At 39.2% G+C, this 20,335-nt stretch overlaps 1 protein-coding gene across 6 annotated transcripts in view; it reads left to right on the forward strand.

Moving 5' to 3' along the window:
* Positions 1-20,335, forward strand: part of ZZZ3 (zinc finger ZZ-type containing 3) — a 60,735-nt gene that overhangs the window by 24,378 nt on the left and 16,022 nt on the right. For 3 of the 6 annotated variants that reach the window (XM_063137217.1, XM_063137224.1, XM_063137232.1), the window contains exons 2-7: positions 652-2,195; positions 16,776-16,914; positions 18,478-18,625; positions 18,701-18,819; positions 19,274-19,348; positions 19,519-19,620. In XM_063137217.1, the coding sequence (XP_062993287.1) occupies positions 703-2,195; positions 16,776-16,914; positions 18,478-18,625; positions 18,701-18,819; positions 19,274-19,348; positions 19,519-19,620 (2,076 nt within the window). In that variant the 5' untranslated portion in view covers positions 652-702. The remainder of the gene's footprint in view (positions 1-651; positions 2,196-16,775; positions 16,915-18,477; positions 18,626-18,700; positions 18,820-19,273; positions 19,349-19,518; positions 19,621-20,335) is intronic. The other 3 variants (XM_063137247.1, XM_063137240.1, XM_063137255.1) reach the window with 3 other exon arrangements.

Genomic DNA, 20,335 nt, shown 5'->3' on the forward strand with positions numbered 1-20,335 from the left:
GGCTACTAGCCCTGATGGTTGTGTGCTATCTCCAGTATTCAAGGCAATAAGCCTGTGTGCAGCAGTTGCTGGGGAACATGGGTGGGAGGGTGCTGTTGCACCATGTCCTGTTTTGTTGGTCCCTGGCCAATAGGTGGTTAGCCACTGTGTGAACAGAGTGCTGGACTAGATGGACCCTTGGTCTGATCCAGCATGACACTTCTTATGTTCTTAAGCAATATTTAATGTAAATACTCATTTTAGAAATGTCTTGACTTTAACTGTTAAAGAAAATTATTTTCATTTTAGACCTCTGCTTTAGTGTCAGATCCCATTGGGATGAATGCGTAGAAGGTAGATGTTCAGATAGTTGGGACTTCAGCACTCAAAATCCTGTCGGCATGACCAATGGTAAAGAATTCTGGGAGTTGAAATCCAAAACATCTGAAGATCTACTTTCTGTCAACTCCAACGTATTGTATATGTAAATCGTAGATATAATTTTGAAGCATTTAATACTGTAAATGTGTGATAAAAATATTGAAATGGTTGTCCTGGTATCAGAACAAGACCTGCAATAAGTGCAGATCTTCATACAGTAGTATAGTTAATCTGTTAGCATAATTTTTACTTAATGCTTTTTCTCATTGTTTTGTTTACCTTTCTTTGAAGGTTTCCGAATGAGTGGATCATGAGGAACATACTTTAGGGACTTGCCATAGTATGGCTGCTTCTCGATCTACTCGTGTCACAAGATCAACAGTTGGGTTAAATGGTTTGGATGAAAATTTTTGTGGCCGAACTTTAAGAAACCGTAGCATCGCTCATCCAGAGGAAGTTTCTTCTCTTTCACAAGTAAGATCAAGATCACCAAAGAAGAAACCAGAATCTCTGCAGGCTCAGAAGGGAAATAACAGTGGGCGAACCAACGACGTGAAGCAACAGAATTCTAGGGAATCATGGGTAAGCCCTAGAAAGAGAGGACTTTCAACTTCAGAAAAGGATAGTGTTGAGAAACAAATTGTGGAGAATTGTGATAAGAAGCAAGTGGAACCTGTCTCACCAGTTTTAAAGAGAATTAAGCGCTGCTTACGTTCAGAGGCGCAAAATAGTTCAGAAGAAGTGCTGTCCTCTAAAACAGGAAAGGAGCGATTAGAGCGCAAAAGCTCAGGATTGGACAATGTTGCAGTCACTCCAGGGACTAAACGAGCTTGCCGATGTCTTATATTGGACGATAGTGATAAAAGGGAAGTTAAAAAGGTGAATGCTTGCACAGAAAGATTTAATAGTTCTTCAGTATCCGAAGAACTTGTAGATTGTCAGACTGTCAATGGAGTTGATGGGAGAGGCTCAAATGCTACTACAAAGTGTGACGACTGTCAGCCCGATGGGAATACTACACAGAACAATGCTGATTCTTGTTCATCCAAGGAAAAAACTATAGCAGAAAATGGAAATGCATTGGCCCATTCATCATTTTTTCTCAACCGAAGTAAAGAGGACAATTTTGTTGACCACAGTGTGCCTTGCACAAATTCACAAGAACAGTTAACGTTAGAGGACCATAAACAATTAAACAACTGTTTGCCTGCAGAAACTACTGATCAGGCACATGAGTCAGGTACGGGTACGGGGTCCTTTTCTGAAATCCAGTCATCTTTATTACGGGATTCTGAGGAGGAAGTTGATGTAGTGGGGGATAGCAGTGCCTCAAAGGAGCAATCTGAAAATACCAACTGCAACCGTGACAATTATCATGACATTACATCAGTCTCAGGTGAACCTGAACCACCAATTTCTGTTTGTCCATCAGCATCTGAATCTCAAGAACAAAGATACACGCTGAGAACTTCACCATGGAGGGTGGGCCCAGCAAAAGGTAGCCCTAGTAAGCATAACTCTCCATGTAGAGAAAATGGACAGCTTGAGGAGAACAATCATAGTCCCCCTGAAAAGAATGTAGAATCAAGTATTACTAATATCAATGGATCTACTATAAATACAGAAAATATTTTGAATGACAAAGAGAGAGCTTGTGTCTCTGGGGATTATATAGATGAAGGACTAAGTAAACCACCCTCAGATGCTAGACTTGTTACTGGATCCCTACCATCTGCCAAAGAGAGTGCCAATCTTCATGCTGTAGAGGATGAGGAGGAAGAGCCCGATGTGTATTTCTTTGAATCAGATCATGTGGCATTGAAACACAACAAAGAGTATGTGTAACTATGGTAACCATGGATTCTGCTTTTTGTTTGTTTTCAAAAATCCTATTTCTGCCCTAGGATACTCCTATGTGAATAACTGTTTATTTTAGAAGGCACTTTATTTAATTCTATCTTGAAAAAGTAAAACTTTAGTCTCCTGTTATATGTTACGTGACTTAAACTTATTGTTTCCAAGTAAGTGTTGGAGTAGGAAGAATTAATAGGGTTCCCCCCCCCTTTTTTTGGAAACTGAATTGTTGCAATTCTGATTTCATTATAGCGCTTTAGTGAGAACTTTTTAGTTAATTAGTATGCCAAATAAAATATATTATGTTAAATAGTGATACTAGTGTACATAGCAGAGTGTATAAACTGTCAATTAGCTGTTGTGGCAGTTATATAGTATTGCAAAAGAGAGTATATACATTTCAAATTAATTAACCTGATCCACATTGCTAAATTATATAGAAGTTTTCAAACCTATTCTAAAGCTTTCATCTGTAACTAGTCTAGTAATTTTACTTTAATATAACAAAATCTTATGGCTCATTGATTAGGTTTAGTATGTATTAGTTGTACAAATATGATGCTTGCCATTTTGGAGTCTGGGAAGCTTTGAACTGCAGATAGCCTTCAGGGTACATAGATAATGGTTTCCCACAATTGAGCCTGGCTGTCAAGGATCTAGCAGTGTATTCCCTTCACAATACTCAGCCCCACTCCCAAGTTTGTCCTTTGCTGTGCAGGCTGATGTTACAGCAGTGAAGAGTGGTAGAGCCTTTATTCTAGATCAACAACAGATTATCTAGACAGTTCAGCTTGGGCTGGGAGAGAGCAAAGCCTAATTTCTGGAGCCTATTAAACTCATGGCAAGCAGAGAAGGTTGCACTCTTCTTCAGCCATTGGCTTATGATCGAAGAACAACAGAAGAATACTCACTCTTACCTTGGTGGTATTTATTGTGGTAAGAACAGGTCAGAGTCTGAGGGGTACGGGAATAGGCTATAGAACCAAGGCAGACCTGGAGAACTGGTCATGCCTCTGTGCTTGCTTCCTTTCCCAATCTGTAGGTCACTTGGCTAGAAAATAGTTAGGCATTTAAATGTATATATGTCTTCATTATTATTTTTTTGCAGTTAGTAATCTGTAACACAAGTCCTTGTTTATTCAACAAGAAATGTTAAATTTCTTTAAATCCGTCTGTAACTTTGCCATTCACATATCTTTCTATTTGTTCTTCGCATTGTGCTTTTTGTCACTCTTAAGTTGCCTGTCTTCTGGGTACTGAATAGCCAAAGTATTAAGGACAGGAAAAGTCTAGTTTTCTCATGAACAGAGACAGAGGATAACTTGCTAGCAGTAAATCTTGACAAAAGCTGTGGTTTTGCACACACAATTGAATCCCTTTGGGTATTGTGATGCAAAAGTTGCATATTGTCTCCAGTTTCCAGGGCTGTGGAGTCGGCACATAAAACCTTCAACTCCGACTCCTTTATTCATGGCACCTCCGAGTCCTTTCATTATATATCGATATAGGAAATAAATTTTCTATATATTTCCTACATCGACTGCAAGCACACAACTTTTTAGAACCCTAACCTGTTAAAGCCTGGGTCTAAAGGTTATAGCTAAGACATTCTGGTTTTTTAATTTTATTTATTAAAGAAGCCCAAAAATGAAAACAATGAGGTTATATTTTCTAAAATCTAAATAAAAATCTCCTTTGCTGTGTTACGTGATATGCTCTCATTAGACCTGTGTACAACTTGCGCACGTTCTAATGAGACTCACACACACTTGTAAGGAATCTTTAGACATTGGTCATAGAGCATCTGTAGCTAAGTAAGGTGATTCTTATCTAAATGAATTGCTTGACCTAGCCTTGTGATTGCTCTCAGACCCATTCCTGTGGTTTTTTCCTTGTCTCTGTTGGAGATGGAGGGGTGAAGACACCTTGACTGTTGGCTGCCTTAAAATGGAGTCTGTACTGCTCACTCAAGGAGAGCTACTTCATAACAACTGTATTTTATTCAGTTAAAAGTGAAAGTTTGTTTTTGTGCTTCCTTTCCTTCCTTCCCCCAGTCCCTCCCTCACACACCCCAAAAACCTCTTTCTTCCCCTACAAACAACCCAGTGGGGCCCAGCGCTTACCGCAATCAGCCAAGATTACCAAACTCCTTCTTGTGCTTGGAACTCACATGCTTGGAGCACCTGAGTCATGGTGACTCGTCTGAGCCTGCCTGTGAAGGAGCAGCGGCACTCTGGAAAAGGTGGCACATTGATCTGTCTTTTTCTTTGCTGCTGCTGATCCGCTGAGGGGGTCTGAATTTCTCTGGCCAGCTGGACTGCGAATCTGGGATTTTTGTCCAACCAGCTAGAATATTTTGGAATTGGCTGGAATCCAGGACAATCTTGGTTTTCAGGGACATATCATTATATACAATTTAAATTTATTAGGACTCCAGTAACCCAAGAATTGCTTCCGACTCTGACTCCACAGCTCTGCCAGTTTCACAGAACTTTGACTGTAATATTCCTTTAGGACTGCATCACTTGACATGGAAGTTTTTCAGCTCTGATTTTAGAGAATGTGGTTTGAACTGGATTAAAATAGTGTTTTTCCTGTTAATTTATTTTTGGAAATCACTATTATGTAGTGGTGAAGCTAATCGACTACATTCATTTTTCCTCCTAAGAATTTGAAACACTTTTCTCTATCTTTTTTTTTTTACATTACATTTTCTGTAGATGAATATTTCCCCCATCTGTGACTTTTCTTTGTTTATGCAGCATACATGTATTGTTTCAAAACCCTGTAGATATTAAGTTTACTGCAATTACTCAGAGGTGAGCTTGTGCCACTTCAAGCCTTGTTTTTTGTGTGTGTGCTATGGCTGTTTAAATGGGCAACAATTGTTGACAAATGTACACACAACTCTGTTCTATATTTAGACTTTTTTTAAAAATTGAATGCTGGTTCTAAGCCAAAACATTTGAAAGACTGCCTTGGGCAGGGCCGGTACTTGCATATTTGGTTATCATGATGTCACCAAGGGAATTTAATGTTTTTCCAATGCACTTAAAAAAGGATGGGTGTGGATGAGTGGCAGTTATACCTTTTTTTCTTTTTTTTCTTTTTTGGAATATCTCATATCTACTAGAAGACAATATCTCTAGCTGCTCTGCAAAATACTGTTAAATCTAACAGGAGGTTTTAAAAAAATGGCCATGTCCTTAAAATCCTCTTTCAGATCCTTTGGAAGAACACACACACACACACACGAAAACAATTACTTGCAAAACCAGTAATTTTGTGTAAACAACAGCCAAATAGTATTACTCCCTTTAGGTTAATTTCAAAGCAGTAATAATGCTTTTTTAAAAACTTCCATTGGCACCTAATTGCTGCAGGGGGTGAGGTGTGAGCTGGATTAGGAAGACTCATGGCCTAGAGGTTCCCCATCCCTTGTAAAGTTTTGGAAGACTCTAGTCTTAAACTAATAAGTATTCTCAAAAAAGTGCTACCTTAATCATTGGCCCAGTTCAGATTATCATCTCTCGATTTAATATGCTATGAGTCCTTTGGCTGCATGCAGGGCGCCTTGTCACTTTCCTTTACAGCACACACACGCAGAGTGCAGAAGTCTTCTAAGTGTAGCTTCCCATTTTGTCCAAACTAGGAAACTACTGTTACCTATTTTGGAAGAAGCCACGATCTTAAACCACACTTGGAAGTTGGTTTAAAATTCTGGCTTGTTTGGGCAAAACAAGAAACTGTGATTAATTGGAGATTTCTGCATTGCATTGACGGGCATTGAAGAAAGAAGTGACTGTGTGCATGGTTAAAAGGGTGTTTTTTCTTGGCTTATTAAACCAAGATTTGATGAACGAAGTATGGCTATTAACAAAGAATCCTTAAAGGAATTTGACTACCCGATTTCTTCGATTCTAAGACACACTTTTTCCCCCCATATAAACATCTCTAAAAATGGGGTGCGTCTTAGAATTGTGGGTGTGTCTTAGGTTTTTTTTTCCTGTTGGTGGTACTGAAATTAGTGTGCGTCTTACAATCGAAGAAATACGGTATATTAAATAAGAACTATACATCTATTTTTAATAAGAATATACTTGGGCCTGTTCAGATGCCACTTTACTGAGGGTAAAGTCCATATAGCAATAGTGCAGGTAAGTCTTGGGGTCATTTGCATGGCCCATTCTTCCCTGCTCACTTTGCCATGTGTAGAACTTAATCTTTGAACTGGACTATATTGTGGAATTTATATTTTTCATCTTGGATTTGCAATCCTTACCCTATGCAGTATTGTTTGACTATTGTGATTAACATGCAATGATAAGCAGTAGAGAAGTGACATGTGTCTCTAAGTTTTGCTGCCATTTTAACAGCTTGATGTACACTTTGTTAACTAGCGTCTGAATAGGCTTTTCAAACCTGGTCAACTAATGGTGCATGACAAAGTTTGTAGCCAAAGGCTGTCCCATGGTTATCTCTCAAAAGGGAAGGAAGGGGGAAATCGAAAGTGTGAGAGAGGATGGGAGAGGTGGAAAAAGTGAGTGAACCTATGGGGAGTTGGTTAGGGTGTCAGGAACATTATGTCTGCACATTATTGCCTTGTCTTAACTTGTGTCGTAGCAGAACAAATTCTAAATCCTCCATAGCACCCTATTAATATATTACTCAGAAGCTACTATTTCAGGTCACTTGCTGTCCTTTTTTGTTTGTTTTTGGAAGTGGTGTGGAGAAGAATGCACTAAAACAGGGGTGGGCAAGCTGTTGCCTTCCAGATGTTGTTGGACTCAAACTTTCACCTGCCAGAACCAGCATGGCCAATGGTCAGGGATGTTGAGAGTTCAGTCCAACAACATTTAGAAGGCAACATGATACCCATCCCTGTTTTAGTGTTTGTAGCGTATGTTCAGGTTATGCTTTATTACATCTTTTAGGGCGCAATCCTATGGGTTGTGCTCTGGGTACTCGTAAGCTCCCAATCTCGGAGACTGTTGTATTTAGTGGGAAATGATATGCTTACATACCTTATATGTCACCATTGCCTATCTCTGAGTAAAGACCAGATTTACAGAAAGTATCATTTGAAAGCCCGAGGTATGACCACAATAATTCAGTGGTTTCATGGGGGAAAAAACTTGTCCTGCACCTCTGTGACATCAGAGCAACTGAACTAATGACAGCCAGAGGAGCTGTGGCACTGCTGCCTAAGAGTCCCCACTATGACATGAAAGCCATTTGGTGTCAAGAAAAGTGTGGCAGGCAGGAAGTTTCAGAAAGGGACTGGTAGTTTAGATTTAGACGTAGTTAGTTCCTCTCAGTGGAGGTGGTACTAAAAAATGTTTTTGCCATTTGCCACTAAGAGACGGTACTGTAGATATGGTCACTTGATAGACATGACTCATGCGTATATTCATATATGATGTTTGGCTTATGTGTTCTCCTTGGTGGATTAAGTTTAGTGATAATATACTAGCAATCAGAAATTGTTATTTGAACCTTTGTGATATTTTCTGTGCTTGGTCAGACTTGAACTGTTTCATTAATCTGCTTGCTACCTCTGAGAACTGGTTGGGCTGAAATAAGTGTCTGCATATTTTCTGAAGGGGTCAGTGAACTTTGATAATATATAATCTCCAGGAAAAAATAAAATAATTTTGTACAAAACTTGAAACCTGGTACACTATTGGCAGTAGCAACATGGGGCTTCTATGTGATACAAACAGATGGAATTCCCTTCACTGCCATGGAGGAGCTCTCCACCCCCTCAAGCACCAGGAGATATTTTGTCTACAAATCCAGAGACTTAGGTGACTGAGGCCTTAGCTAGGCCTGAGGTTTATCCTGGGATCGTCCCGGGGTCGTCCCTGCCTGCTCCCAGGATATCCTGTGTGTCATTTACATGTACAGGGATGACCCTGGGACGATCCCGGGATAAACCTTAGGACTAGCTACGACCTGACTACAAAATTATACTTGTTTATTTGGAAGTAAATCTTACTGCCTACACTTGGGTATAAGTGTGCATAGGATTGCAGCTCATATATATCCTTTAAAGTAAGTGGAGCGGGGGTGGGGGGGATGACGGGCATGAGGAGTAGTGTCTACCATTGAAGGTGAGGAAGACACCCCTTTCCTCTATTCAATATCTCTGAAGAGATATTGCATGGGCAAAAACCCTTCGTTCTCTAAAAAGTTTAGCCAATGACCCAAAGCAACGCTTGCTTAGTTGCGTTTCTGATTCTGCACTTTCTTGGCACAGGCCGCTATGCTTCTAAACAAGCTGGGGCGAAGGGGTTGTGTGTGCAGGCCGCTTCTTCTGTTTTATTACAGAAGCTCTTTAAATTATGGCCATATATCTCAGTCATGTTGATTATTTTTGGTTTCTGGGGATCAGATTAAAAGTTTTATTTGACAGTTCATAAGCGTTTCCAGCTTTCTTTTTAGAGCAGTGACTTCTATTGTATCTGGTTTTTTGTTGTTGTTTCTAAAAACCATTTGTGACAAATGGCTAGGGTGCTATGCCCTGTAAACCATACCCAAGTCCAAAAACATACCCTATGTTGAAAGGAGCATTTTTTACATAGAATGTAGGAGAGGCAAAGCTGTAATTTCCTTGCCACCTGAAAAAAGTTTGCATTTGATCATCCTTATTGAGATGTATTTTTAATATGTCTAGCCAGATTGGAGGTTGAATCTCAGTTGCCATCTTCAGACAGAATTGGAGCATTGCCTGCTGTAGTTATTCCAGTGGTGTCTGGACCAAGAATTATGGTCCAGAAAAGTTCTTTGGCGACTTTATGGCTCACTTCACTAGATGTTGAGCTATTTTGATCCACTTAAGTGCATACACGTTTAACCTTTTTAAAATGTTGTCATACATGATTTATCACAGGCTGTATGTTCTGAATGTATGCTTGTGAAATTCTCTCCCCGGGAATATTCATGAAAGTTTTCTTTGCTTTCCCAGTCATTTTAAAGAATTGGTGCTTTACCTGTTTTCTTGTGCGTGTTGCTGCTGTTAATTATTGCTTTGTTTTTTTATGAACCGCTCTGAAAATTTCAAATTGAATAGAGTGTATGAATCCTCTAAATCAGATATTTTGGTCTACACCTCTCATCATGCCTTACCATTGGCTAGGCTGGCTGGGCTGATAGGAGTTGTGGGCCCAAACATCTGGAGGGACACAAGTTACCTACTCCTGCTCTATATATATGATTTTAGATCCTGGAAGAAGTGTTCCTACACCATTTGGGGAAGAGTTTACAATCTATTTAGTGTTCCCATTATTTTTATTGCTACTTCTCAGATTGTTTTTCCCTGTAACAAATGTCTATTTAACAAGGTTTGTTTTTGTTGGCACAAAGTTTTGTTTTTTGCCCAAAGACAACACTGTTTCACCTTCAAGCTAGGCTGTGAAATAATAGTTCTTGTTAGGGAATAGTTTTTTTAATCCCTTTTGTGAGAAACCACAAACAAGCATTTTTCCTCCTCATCAACCTTGCTCCTAAAGTTATCACTCACATACACACACACACACACACACACAGAGAGAGAGAGAGAGAGAGAGAGAGACTGTTGCCACGGAAGTCCACTCAGTGTGGTCTATTGAGCTACTGTCCCTTTGTTCTTTTGCAGGCTTTGCTCTTCTACCAAGAAAAAACGGCAGGGCGGGCAGCTAATAAGCTTACATTAATTTGCAAAGGGTAGAGGTGATGGATGGCTGAGACATGTGATTGCTTTGCTAAGGTCACTGGTGATGGAGGGGTAAGGCATGTGATTTTTGGCAAGAGGTGATGCAGGAGTGAGATGTTCTTGCATCCTGGAAATCAAAAGGTTATTTTGCAAATACCTTGCAAAACCAGGATATGTAGATGGCTATTTGTTACTATGGATAACTGAACATGACTGAATAAATCATGAGCATAAAGTTGCATCAGTCCAAACTGTTTATATAACATTCAGGCATGATCTGTCAGTAAGATTTGTATTGATATAACATCTTGTCTTTATCATTAAGATAGGCTTGGGGTAAGTTGTTACCTCGTATAGAAAGGCCCATTCACACAATGTTACTCTGAGCAGTTTTTCATTTGCAGTGAGCATGCTGATTATGGTAACACTGTTGTTTGGGTATATTATGTACTGAAGTGTCACTGGTAAAAGTCTTAAAGGGACAAAGTTAGAGAAACACTAACCTCTTACTTATTGCACAAAATGTGGATCTGAAATTAGAAGTTACCACATACTTGAGCTAGAAAGTGGAGGCCTCCTGCCTACCTTTGGAAATGTTCACTATTGACCATGTGACCAGAAGCTGCTCTCTGTCTTATATATGCTATCTGTATGTATGTCGGTGTGCAGGACAAAATAGAGCATACAGCAAAATATTTAACTTTATGATACATCATTCTAATGATCTGGAGTTACTGGTTCTACTAAAGTAGTGTGCTGATTTTCAAAGTCCAGTATTTCCCTTCTCTTTTAGAGGTTTTGACATGTGTAAATGTGTTTAAAGTTGCTTTTGTCACTTACTTTAAAGGCAATTAGCTTGAAGTAATAATATACCTCTAAGACTGAAAACAATAAAATAATGAGGCCATTTTAATTCATATAGTAAACTTCAGTCTTTAATGTAACAATAATGAATAGTTTTAGTGAGTTTCCAAAAAAGAAGAAAAAAAGAACTGCTTTTTTTCTTACAGTGTATTTGAGGATTTATGTAAATCAATTTACCTCAAATGAAGAATTTATTTGTTTTTAAAGTCTGATTTTTCACAGGCTGTTGTGGGCTGGATTTGCTATTATCTTTTGCCATTTTGAAGACATTACTGCAGGTTTTGCTATAATATTTCATTTTAATGGATTAAAATATGCTATAAGGATAGAGGTGACAGAATGTATTTTTGGTTGTTTGTTAAAATATCACCTCGTGCTTGATTTCATGTCTCTATACCCCACCTCATCCATCTTTCCTTAAGGCTACAGTTTTCCTATATCCAACTTGAGAGTTAAATCCCATTAATCTCAGGCCCTTTCTACACCTAAGGATTATCCCAGGAAAACAGAGGGATCATCTCTGCCTGCTTGATCCCCTGTGTGTCATTTGGATGCACAGGGATGATTCCAGGACGATCCCGGGGGGAAAGGCAGGTGTAGAAATGGCCTCAGTGGGGTTTAATTCTGCACAGAAACACCTAGGATTACACTATAAATGTTAATTCTAGTAAGAGAATTTGTGCAACCCAAGCTGAGCAGCAGATCCTCACCATCATTTCATAAGCAGAATCTAAGAGGAAGTCAGAAACATCTGCCAGGTGCAGTGATACAGTGGAAAAGGAGCTGCTCAATGCAGCTCAAGGACAGATGCATTTTTAGGAGACCCAGAGTTTCCATTCCCTGTCTAATGACTCTGTAAGCCATGTTACATTCAGGATGCGTTGAGGAGCAGTAGCAGAAAAAGTATTGTTTTCTGAAGAAGACAACTCTTAAAAAGCTCCAGAGGGACTATTTGCAAGCATTCAATGCTTAGAAGACAAACAGAAACTGCAATAACATCTCATATCCTGTCCTCATCTGGGACACCGTTTTGTTTGATGCCAGCTTGTGGCAAGGCATTGGTCTTGGCCTAAACTTGGGGTTGTTTCTGGGATTCTACTCTGATTTTTTTACTAATGCAAATATTAAAGATAAACTTCTCAGGATGTGTTTGGACTTCAGTCTTTAAAAAACTGTAGTGCTGTAGAGAACCACTTGGAAAATTCCATAAATATATATCCCCCCTACCCCATCACACTCCTCTGGAGTCTAGGCTTCCCTTGTTTTTTTAACATGCAAACCTGTTACCTTCATCTGTGATAGAGAGCATATTATTTTTCTGGTGAAGGGGATAAGCATTTGGAGAATATGAAGGGGAGGTTTCTTTGTCTATTCTTTATCTTTTTTGTAAAGCTAGATGTATTAGTTTCTGTGGCTGTTCTGAAGCTGTTAATTTTAGAATTGATCCTCCAAAATACTACTAAAACTACCAAAACTATTCCATAATAATTATTCAGAGTGTTTGGAGTGTTTTGGTTTTCTGTGTTGAATTTGCATCTTTATGAAATTGTCATTCTTTCCTTTGTATAAGCAGTAGTTTAAGTCTGTTAAATAATTATGGCTGAAACCTCTGGTTATTGTTTATATGACAGCAGATGGCAGTATAAAAACACGTGAAAGGAAATACTGTTTGGATTACAACACTGTCCAAAAAATGTCCAACCCACCTCCAGTGTGTGGGGCTGTGCTGGTGTGTGTATATGAATGCCTGTGAGGTATGTGATCCTGTTCTTCATTTAGAGACATCTGTATGTCCTTTTGATCTACAACATAGAAAATATGATTATCTTCCACTGTAATGAAAACAGTTAACTGTAAAGTGATTTCAGTCTTTTTGACAGACAGATTGCTTTGGGGGAAAAAGAAAGTTGCATGATTTGAGTGATGAACTTCTAACAGTATAAATATAAATAGTATGGCAGGGGACATTGGATTATATGGCAGCTGAGAAACTGATCTTTCAATTCTGATATTAAGAACTGCAAGGGAAAGGTTATATGATCTTCCAACTACTAAGGAGGACAAATACATAAATATGTAAAATCTGTTAAATTCCTTTTAGTGCATTGTATGAAATCCTAGGATAGGCTGTGGTATTGCTCATAAAGCACACTTTGAGAGTGAACAGGCAGCTGCTTCAAATATTACTTTGAAAATTCTTATACTCAAAGCCGTTATCTAAGAATTAGTAACTTGTCAGTCAGAATGACCATGCACACAAGCTCTTAATTCTTATATGAACCCTGTTAAGATAACATTTTCTGTAAGGACTTACCCTGGATGGATAGCAAGGTCAGGCTTGGGGTTCCGTGTTCCTACCCAGTCACCAATCCTCTTTCCCTGATTCAGGATCAGTTATGTGCATTCAGATAACTGTGGGAACCCTTGCTCATCATTCTTTCCTTCCCTTCCCCTAGACTGCTTCCCTTACTTGGGAGCGAAGTAAATGACCAAACTGGGAGATCCTACAGTTTTTGAGTGTAGGATCCTGCTGACCTTTCAAGATAAAATCTGCTAGAAATTTGGTGGTATTGGGCCAAACTAAACTTGTTTTTATTCATGTCTTTTGACCCCTTGCGTGGCTTTAAAAAATAAAGAAAGCAGGTATGGGAAGTCAGGACCAAGGAATGATGTCTCTGTATGTGATAAACAGGAGTCTGTATCTCTACCCCTGCAAAGTGATTAATAATAACTCTTAGTCTGTACAATCAAGAACCCATACTTATGGCTTACATTTATGGGGAAGGATAGGCCCCTTTTCCAGAGTTTCCATTAAACTCCTTAAAGCACTTCATGTCTCTAGCTACATTGAACAGATTATAGTTTCCTAAATATTCATCCTGATAGATGTACTTAATACCTTCAAATTTTCATTATATATCAAATTTGTGCTGCAAAGAAAAGTGCTGTTTACAGTTGAATTATGAGACTTCACTGATCTACTTTTTTGTATATGGTAATAAACTTTTAATATTAAATGGAAGAAAAAATGAGAAGTACTGTAAAGAGTGCTGGATTAATGAACATAAAGGTGAAACAGCATTATAGACCAGTTGGAGGCATAAATAAGTAGACATAGACTGAATTCGGACACACAATAACCCACAATGGTTTAAATAGTCCATAGTGGTTTACTGTGTCGTGTGGCAGGATTTTTTTTAACCCACAGTGGGTTAATTGGATGAAATAACCCATGCAAATAACGATGTGCAGAGTTGGTTATTTAAACTAACATTGGTTATTGGGTTATGTGGTGGGTCATTTTGTGTTCCTACAGAGTTGCAAGGCAAGATTAGCGGAAAACCCTGCCACTCTTGCCCAGCAGGGCACCATAGCCATTTCCCAGCATGCCTAACCCACCTCCCTTACTCTCCTTCCTGGCTCCAATCACAATTGCAATAGTTTCGGATCCCCCCATTCTCTATATACATTCCTGGTCCTGGCTTTGCGCAAAAACGGGACTGGAAATCTGGTCAGCACTTCTCTGTAATTTTCCCCATGTGTGCAAATGGGGCTCCCCATTTGCACACATGGGGAAAGAGTATTCTTTGGTTTTCCTGGCTGCCCCACCCTTGTGCTTTCAAAAACAATAAAAAAGCAGGACATCAGGGAACGAACCCCTTGCCAAGGACTGTGGGGGTGACACAGTCCTTGGCCAGGCGTTCATTTTCACACACCAATTTCCCACTTTTTATTGTTCTTGAAAGCCTATTTCCACAAATGGGCTTCTGAGAACAATTTTAAAAAAGGGAAGCTCCCCTTCATGCTGAGTTGGGCTGACACCCAAAGAGGTCTTTCCACTGGGGCATCCCTTTCTTCCTCCGCCCCACAGAAAAATCCTTTTTCTTGACCTTACTTGGAGGTATGGACATATGGGGTGAGGGAGGAAAGACCCTTGTGGGTGTCCCTATACTCTGGCACAAAGGGAGATTTCACTGGGAAATGGGTCTTTAACACCCAGCATTCATCCACCCCATTTCTTCTGAGCTGTGGCTCTGTTTTTTCTGAGGAAGCAGAGGTGCCAGGCATGGGTGTTGGCAAACCCAGTGAGTGTGGGCAAACCCTGTCACTCTTCCCCATGCCTGGCACCCTCGCTTCTGCCGAAGAAACAGTGCTTCCCCAGCTCACCATAGGGTTCTATCTCCTCCTTGCTTTTGAGAGTTGTCATTTTTTAAAGCTCTCAAGCACAATGCGCAGAGATTGCAAGGGGGAACCAGCACCACTATTCGGGTCAGAGGACTGAGGGGGTGGGGGGTGGGGAGCAGGATGAATGAATCAACTCACAGTTTGCTATTTCTCTGATCATGTGGGGAGTACTCACTAAATAACCAACTGAGTTGATTATTACCCCACTGTTGACTATTGTGGTATCTGAACACAGCCATAGGATTTCTTTGATCCTAGCTGAGTTTTGAACTTGTTTAAATAAGGAGGCAGGTATCTCAGTCTATTCTACCAATTCACACATGCAACCCACCTCAATGTTATATTGGGCTGACAAGCGATGCTTTATTTTCACATGGTCTTTTCACTTCTGATTAAGGTGTTTAAAAATGTTATGAGTCCATATGAAATTGATCTTCTTTCATCACCATTAACTTCTCCTCGTCGTGCTCCTCCTCCTCCACCTCCCTTTTGTTCTGCTTACCTCTAGGCAAGGGACAAGAACTCATTTTTGTTTAGCTATAGTTTGGGAAATTAAGCTTTTTTCTTATTCTTAATACAGCTAAACATACCATGAGTGTCTACATTTGTATAGCTGAGAACATATACATACACACACTGATTAAAGAAATATACCGTTAATGATGTGGTTATAAAGAAACTTGAGACGTAAGCATAGAATAGGGATGTGTTGTCAATAATGCTGAGCAAAAGAGATGAGAGACAGCTGCTTTGTATATAAATAATATATTCGTATGAATTGCAGCACTATGATGAGCTAGGTTATTTTCTGTACAAATGTGTATGACGGAGACCTGATTATTACTACTACTGCTATTGTTACTTTAAAAAATGAATTAGTAGCCTTCGGAGACTGCAGTTTTGAGCAGGTGAACAGTGGTGCCTAACCATCAATCATTCTCTCAAAAGTTATCCCACTGAGCTGCTTTGGAATCATGCCAGTGATGTCCAACTTCTGAGTGGAAAGACAGCTGGTAGGGAAAGGATTAAGCACCTTTCTTCTCTTCCCCCTCCTGTTCCTCTGCACAACATCACAGCTTCCTGAGGCTACTTGTCATTTTTAGAAAATGCTGCATACATTTGTGTGTAACATATAATAGTCCCTTGGCTATTCTTAGATGGTAAAACTTGCTAGTATTGTACGACTTTGTTATATAGTTAGATATAAGTGTGATTTGCTAAAACTGTATTTAGGGCAGTGGCCAGGATGCAGCAGTCTTCCGGTTTAGAAATTTGTCAGACCAGATTTTCTCATAATTAGCTTTTAAATACCTTTCTTGCCATTTCTTCCTGCTGTCTTGAAGTATGTTTAGAAGGCATGCCATACAATAACCAATAATTTCTGATTATTGGCAGTACACGCAATATTTGCAACTCTATTAGCTGCTCTTTTCCTTTATTCAGGTGTCAGAGTGATAGTGGTTGGAGCCATATTTATTGTGGCAGGTAGCTAGACACCTATTCTGTAGAAAGACAAGGAAGTTGTGGGTTTGGGGATCATTCAGCATCCAGTTTCTTATACTTTTCATGTTTTGTTTTTTAAATTAAGTCTTTTTTTTTAAAAAAAGAAGCAGTCAGTGCTACCAAACTTCTGACACACTTTGTATTGGTGTTTTCAAATTCCTTTTAATATATACATTCCTGTTAAAACCAAATGCTTTGCTTGATTCTTTCAGATAAGTGTGCTGGGTGCTGAGGTTTTGTGTTTTTTTCCTTCTTCTTTTGCTTTGGTTATTGTAAATAGAAATCTGTAGTGAGTTGTTTCCCTTTGTCTCTGTAGTTATCAGAGACTGTTACAGACGATTGCGGTACTCGAGGCTCAGCGTACTCAAGCAGTTCAAGATCTTGAGAGTTTAGGCAGACACCAGAGAGAAGCGCTGAAAGATCCCATTGGATTTGTGGAAAGACTCCAAAAGAAGGTATTGCAGTGGGAATTCTTAAGCACTCCTGAGAGATGTTTGATAACTAATAATTCATCTCCTGCAGAAAAGTGAGTGTAGATAGTAGAATTAGGGGAGAAGGTGGTCACTGTGTAGGACCCAGGCCACTAGAGCTGCTTTTCTGTTACCTTGTCTTCCTGTTTCTCAAATACACCATTTGCTCAAAGCTGTGTTTTCAAAGATGATGTAATAGGGCTTTGCTAGCTACGGACATGTCAGATATGATATGAGAAATGGTAGGTATGAAAAGCTCCAGTTTCTTTTCCCCCTTAAACCCCCTTCCCTCAAACTCCCCACTTGGGGGCTGGTTCTCCTGACATGACCTAGGTCCTGCTGTGCTCTCATGTAACCAAGAGTTGGAATGGTTCTCCAGATCCTGCCCTACTCTTAATTTGCTTGGAAGCTTCCATTGTTAGTGGGCTCATGTGCTGGCTCTGGAAGTTAGTTACTGCTTGACTGAGGGACAAAGCAGGTCATTTTTCTAGAGTTTATACTCCTCTATCACTTAGCACTAGACTCCATAACATAGACAGCCAATACTTTTGCTTAAAAAAGAAGATCAGAGTCATTGAATAGCCCAGCTCCCTTCATACATTCAGCCAGGGGTGACACCGAAACAACATCGTAGGAGATTAATGTGAGTGTATGCCCTCTCATCCATGTGTCTCCCACACCAACATTCTCCTGAAGATAGCTTTCAGTGTGAATTGGATCCTTCACACAAACTTATAATCATGTTGAGATGCAATTTGCACAATTCCTGGGGAGAAAAGTTGCAACTCGAATCTCCACATAATCAGGTGTTCATGTTCACACTGAAAGTTATCTGCATGAGTCACATACTTATGCTCATGTTCCACCACATTGTTTCAGGGTCACCTTAGCTGAATGTATGTACTGGGGCTCTGTAAATAATATTACATGTAATTGAGGATTTAAGTTACTTGTGCATTTTGCAGAGAGAATTTGGGCGATGCAGCATTGAGAGGTAGCAACTGAGTGTGCCATCCAATCATGTAAAAGTGGCACTGCCAGTTTCCGGCCAGTCCATATATGTTGTTTCCAGAATATAATATATTAAGGGAAGACCATAAAGTATGTGAGTTAGAGGGGAAAATAACACTACTTACTCTGACCATTTCTTTTGTTGAAGAAGTTTTCGCTCAGCTATGTTCTGTTCTATAATTTCTATTTCCTGATCTCCTCCTAGTCTCTTATTATTATATGCTTGCTCACAAACAAAAGTTTGAGGGGAAACCATATTTTTAAATAGTTAAAAGTCAGCAAGAGGAGATGAAATTGTGAAAATCTGGCTGTATGTTTTAAAATGACCTCTAATAAGCCAGCATTCTGTGTTGCCCTACATATTTTATATGCTCTGCTGTGTATTACTCTTGGATGCATTTCTTAAAAATTTGGTGGCAGTACAGTAAGGCCTGATATTACCATAAAACAAGCCCAAAGTAATGTGATTTCATATTCTATCATTTGAAGTGGTGCTTTCTGTGTGTTCATTTTTCTTCTTAATTTTAATTCTTTCAGGTTGATGTAGGGCTTCCATATCCACAGAGAGTTGTCCAGCTGCCAGAAATATCCTGGGACCAATATACTACAAGCCTTGGGAATTTTGAAAGAGAATTCAAAAATAGAAAGCGTAATAGTAGACGAGCCAAGCTTATTTTTGATAAAGGTGAGCAAATAAAGGAATAGACTATGTGGGGAAATAGCCAGATGCATTGTAGTAATTATTTTCTCGTACTTTTAGTAGGTTTACCTGCTAGACCAAAAAGCCCTTTGGATCCCAGAAAGGATGGAGAGGCTACTTCATACTCTGTATTGCCTTTTAGTGACTGTCCAGAAGCTTCAGCAAACAACCGTCCACAGGTAAATGTTATGTAATATTTTTTTAACAGAAACCATAATTAGGATTTTACAAACCAACACTTCAAATAGATAAAATGATATAGAAGATTTATATCCTGCCTTTTGATTGAAGGAGCCCCAAGGTAGCTTATAGTAGATGGTAACACAGACACACATGCCAGCAGCCCAGGTCCAAGGCAGCTGTCAGTTAGGGCTGATTGGTGGGAAGAAAGGTAGGACGAAACTCTAGGCAGAAGTTCCTTCTTTAGCTGATGGATGGGGCCAGGCTGATCTCAGTCCATCAGGATTCTCAGTATTAATATATTTTAATATGCTATGATATTAGGGGATTTGCCTTGTCTTATATTGATAGGGGGAAATGATAAAGCACCTTCATAAATCTTAGTTGTTTTTGGAATGAAATCCAGATATGTCAACTTCTCTAAACTCTCTCATGTTATATACTATATTTCAGCAGATGATAAGAGGGCGACTTTGTGATGAGACCAAACCCGAAACTTTTAACCAACTGTGGAGTGTAGAAGAACAGGTAATGAGAAAACTAGCAAGTTAGAGTCCCCCCCCTTTATATATAATTTGATATAATCTTATAATGTCTATGCAGTTATTATCCCTTGCCCCCATTAATGACTAACTGGAGATCTCTTCTGTAAAAAAAAAAAGAATTTGCATAGATGACTTTATTTGTGATTGGTTTAGAAAAAACTTGAACAATTACTCTTGAAGTATCCACCAGAGGAAGTAGAATCTCGGCGATGGCAGAAAATTGCTGATGAACTGGGAAAGAGAACTGCAAAGCAGGTATGGGAGCTATGTTATTTTAGGGTCCTTGTATGAACCAAGGGATGAGTTGTGCACCTAGGTAGAATCAGCTTTGGAACATTCTAGTTAGAGAACTTGTGGTCATTATCCCACCCGTGCTGCTCATATCTCAAGGGGAGTGGTGTATACTTCCCTGCTCCTTTCTTTTCTGATTTCCTCAAGGTATATCTCTTTTTCCTTTTGAAAAGACATTAGTGTAGTAGTTGGTTATAAAAGTTTTTCAAGAGTGGAAGTGCTTTGAGGCTCATGACATCTACTTTTTAATTTTAAACGAACAAGAAAAGTATAGTGTTTTGACAACTTCGATTCCATGGCATATAGCAATAAACTATAACAAAATTATATGATGGGGAAAAATCCAAATGATTTTGTGTATTTCCCCCATAAAAGTTTAGGAATATTATATTGGTAGTCAGGAAAGGAATTGTACAGCTTGCTGGTGAATCTCAAGTTTACTTCAACTATTTTAAGTTTGCCAGCAATATTCGTCTGCTATTGCAGAACACAAAAGTATCATTGTTTCTATACAAATTACAAACGGAAGTGGGATGGGGAATGGCCTGATAAGTGGGCAAATATGTACAGCTCAGAAAAGGGTTTTATTACAGAGTTGGTCTTGAGGACCAGTTCAGATTTTTTATTATTATTATTATTATTATTATTATTATTATTATTATTATTATTTGTATATGGT

The sequence above is a fragment of the Elgaria multicarinata genome, chromosome 1 (assembly GCF_023053635.1).
Source record: "Elgaria multicarinata webbii isolate HBS135686 ecotype San Diego chromosome 1, rElgMul1.1.pri, whole genome shotgun sequence".
NCBI lineage: Eukaryota > Metazoa > Chordata > Lepidosauria > Squamata > Anguidae > Elgaria > Elgaria multicarinata.